We start from the raw sequence: 2,451 nt of genomic DNA on the forward strand, positions 1-2,451 counted from the left end.
ACTAACCCCTTTGTAACTCTCTATTCCTAATAGGAATTTCCTATGAAGTTCATATCTAAAACTGCTAATTCTAATTGAAGTGATTATGAACCATAAAAACGTAAAGTAGTATGGTGACACTTTAACATTAACACTCTAAAAGCACCAAGCTCATTTCAAATAAACAGGACAAGACAAACCATATAGCAACCATATATTATGTGAAATTGCCACCTAGCTGAAGTTCAAAAGGGTTCAACATATATTGCATAGTATATAATATAATATTAAACATCTAGATTCGTTAAGTCATATAACACCTTTGACTATTAGACCATAGATAACGCAGGCGTATGTGTACCCAACCCGCCCACAAACGCCCCACAAACGCCCGGAATGGGGCGTTTGTGAGCGTTTGTGACGGGGCGTTTGTCTTGGAAAAACGCTGTGACAAACGGACGAGAAGAGCACGTGGCACGGTTTGATTGGTGGAAATTTCATAGCCGTTAGGTAGCCGTTGGCTTTTTTTTTTTTTTTTTTTTTTTTTTTCTTTCTTCTATAAATACACACTCTTTATTTTCATTTTTAACACACTTTTATTCACTACACACTCACATATATATAAAAGTTTATATATTTTCTTTGTTTTAGAAACAAAAAATATGGATTTTTTAGCCTTAAGTATCGATTTGTTATTCGATTCAACGTCGTCCGAAGAAGAGGAAGAAATCCAACCAATAACTCGTTTTCAAAGACAACCACGACGTTTTTTAAATAGAGATCGTGAAGCAGCGGGTCAATTATTGTGGAACGATTACTTTTGTGAAAATCCGACGTTTTCAGACGACATTTTCAAGAGACGATTTCGGATGCGTAAAGTTTTATTTCTCCGTATCAAAGACGGTATTCTTCAACACTCTTATACTCCTAATGCCCCCGATCATTTTACTTTTTTCCAACAACGTCCGGATGCACTTGGACGTCTTGGTTTCTCAACTATTCAAAAAATAACTTGCGCGTTACGGCAATTGTCGTATGGGATGACCGCGGATATATTTGATGAATATATTAAAATGGCGGAAAAAACGAGTTATGTTACTTTAAATAATTTTTGCAAGTGTATAATTGACTTATATGGGCGGGAATATTTGAGGAAACCTAATGCAACTGACATTGCTCGGTTGTACTCGGCGCACGAGGAGAATCATGGTTTCAAGGGAATGTTGGGTAGTATTGATTGTATGCATTGGGCATGGAAAAATTGTCCCGTTGCATGGAAAGGTCAATATACGAGAGGTGATCACGGTCACCCGACGATCATGCTTGAAGCGGTTGCTTCATACGATATGTGGATATGGCATGCGTTTTTTGGGATGGCGGGTTCAAACAATGACATTAATGTGTTAAATCATTCTCCGTTGTTTGATTCCCTTCGTAAGGATAGAGTCGCACCTTCACCGTTTGAAGTAAACGGAAACCAGTATCCCTTTGGTTACTACTTGGCGGACGGGATATATCCCGATTGGACAACACTAATAAAGGGGTATACGACTCCTATTGAAGAGCCTAGAAAAAAATTTACTAAATTTCAAGCGAGTGCTAGAAAGGATGTTGAACGTACATTTGGTGTTTTACAAGGTCGGTTTGCGATTTTAAAAACACCGGCACGAGTTATGAGTGTTAATAAGATGAGAAGGATAATGTATAGTTGTATTGTTATGCACAACATGATACAAGAAGATAACGGGTTTGCGTTAAGTACTTGGGAACAAGAATGGTTAGATAAACCCGAAAACCGGCCTCGTCGCAATATTCGGAGAAGGGTCAAAGATCGTCGATCACGAGAGAAAGAGATTCGCGATCGAGACGTGCACGATCAACTTCGTGAAGATTTAACGGCTCATATTTGGAACCTCCCGCCAAACTTTCGCTCGATGCATAACTAGTGTTTTTTTTTAATAATGTATTGTAATGTTTTTTTTTTTTTTTTGGGTGTATTTTTTTTTTAATTGTAATGTTTTTTTTAATAATTAATGTACTTTTGTCTAATTAATTTTATATTTTGTATTAAACAAAATAAAAAATAATTTAAAAACAATAAAAAAAGAAAAGAAAAAAGGAAATGCTACGTCACAGGCTTACCAAGACAAAAGCCCCCCATTACAACTCCCCCCCAAAATGTCATGGCCTAGTCACAGTTTTCCCCCAAAAAGTGCAACTCTACCACTCCACGTCACAGTCACCATTATCTATGGTCTTATCAACAATGAGAAAGAGTCGAATATCTTCTAATAAATTTTGAGAAAAGATAATACATACCTTAAACCAAATTCACCTCACTCCACTTGGCTAATTGGTAGAACAAAAATATATGTTCATGCAAAATATTTAATTATTTGTAACAGATTCTCAAGTAACTTTTCAATTGGGTGAATAAAAACATCTCATTTGCCCCCTTTATTGTCTAACAGC

At 36.4% G+C, this 2,451-nt stretch overlaps 1 protein-coding gene across 1 annotated transcript; it reads left to right on the forward strand.

Annotated features, from left to right (window-relative positions):
* The first annotated feature begins 641 nt into the window (after positions 1-641).
* LOC139854940 (protein ALP1-like) lies at positions 642-1,925 on the forward strand. The gene has a single exon (XM_071844210.1). The coding sequence runs from the start codon at positions 642-644 to the stop codon at positions 1,923-1,925; it is 1,284 nt and encodes a 427-aa protein (XP_071700311.1).
* Positions 1,926-2,451: the final 526 nt, after the last annotated feature.

This window comes from Rutidosis leptorrhynchoides, chromosome 6 (genome assembly GCF_046630445.1).
Source record: "Rutidosis leptorrhynchoides isolate AG116_Rl617_1_P2 chromosome 6, CSIRO_AGI_Rlap_v1, whole genome shotgun sequence".
Taxonomy (NCBI): domain Eukaryota; kingdom Viridiplantae; phylum Streptophyta; class Magnoliopsida; order Asterales; family Asteraceae; genus Rutidosis; species Rutidosis leptorrhynchoides.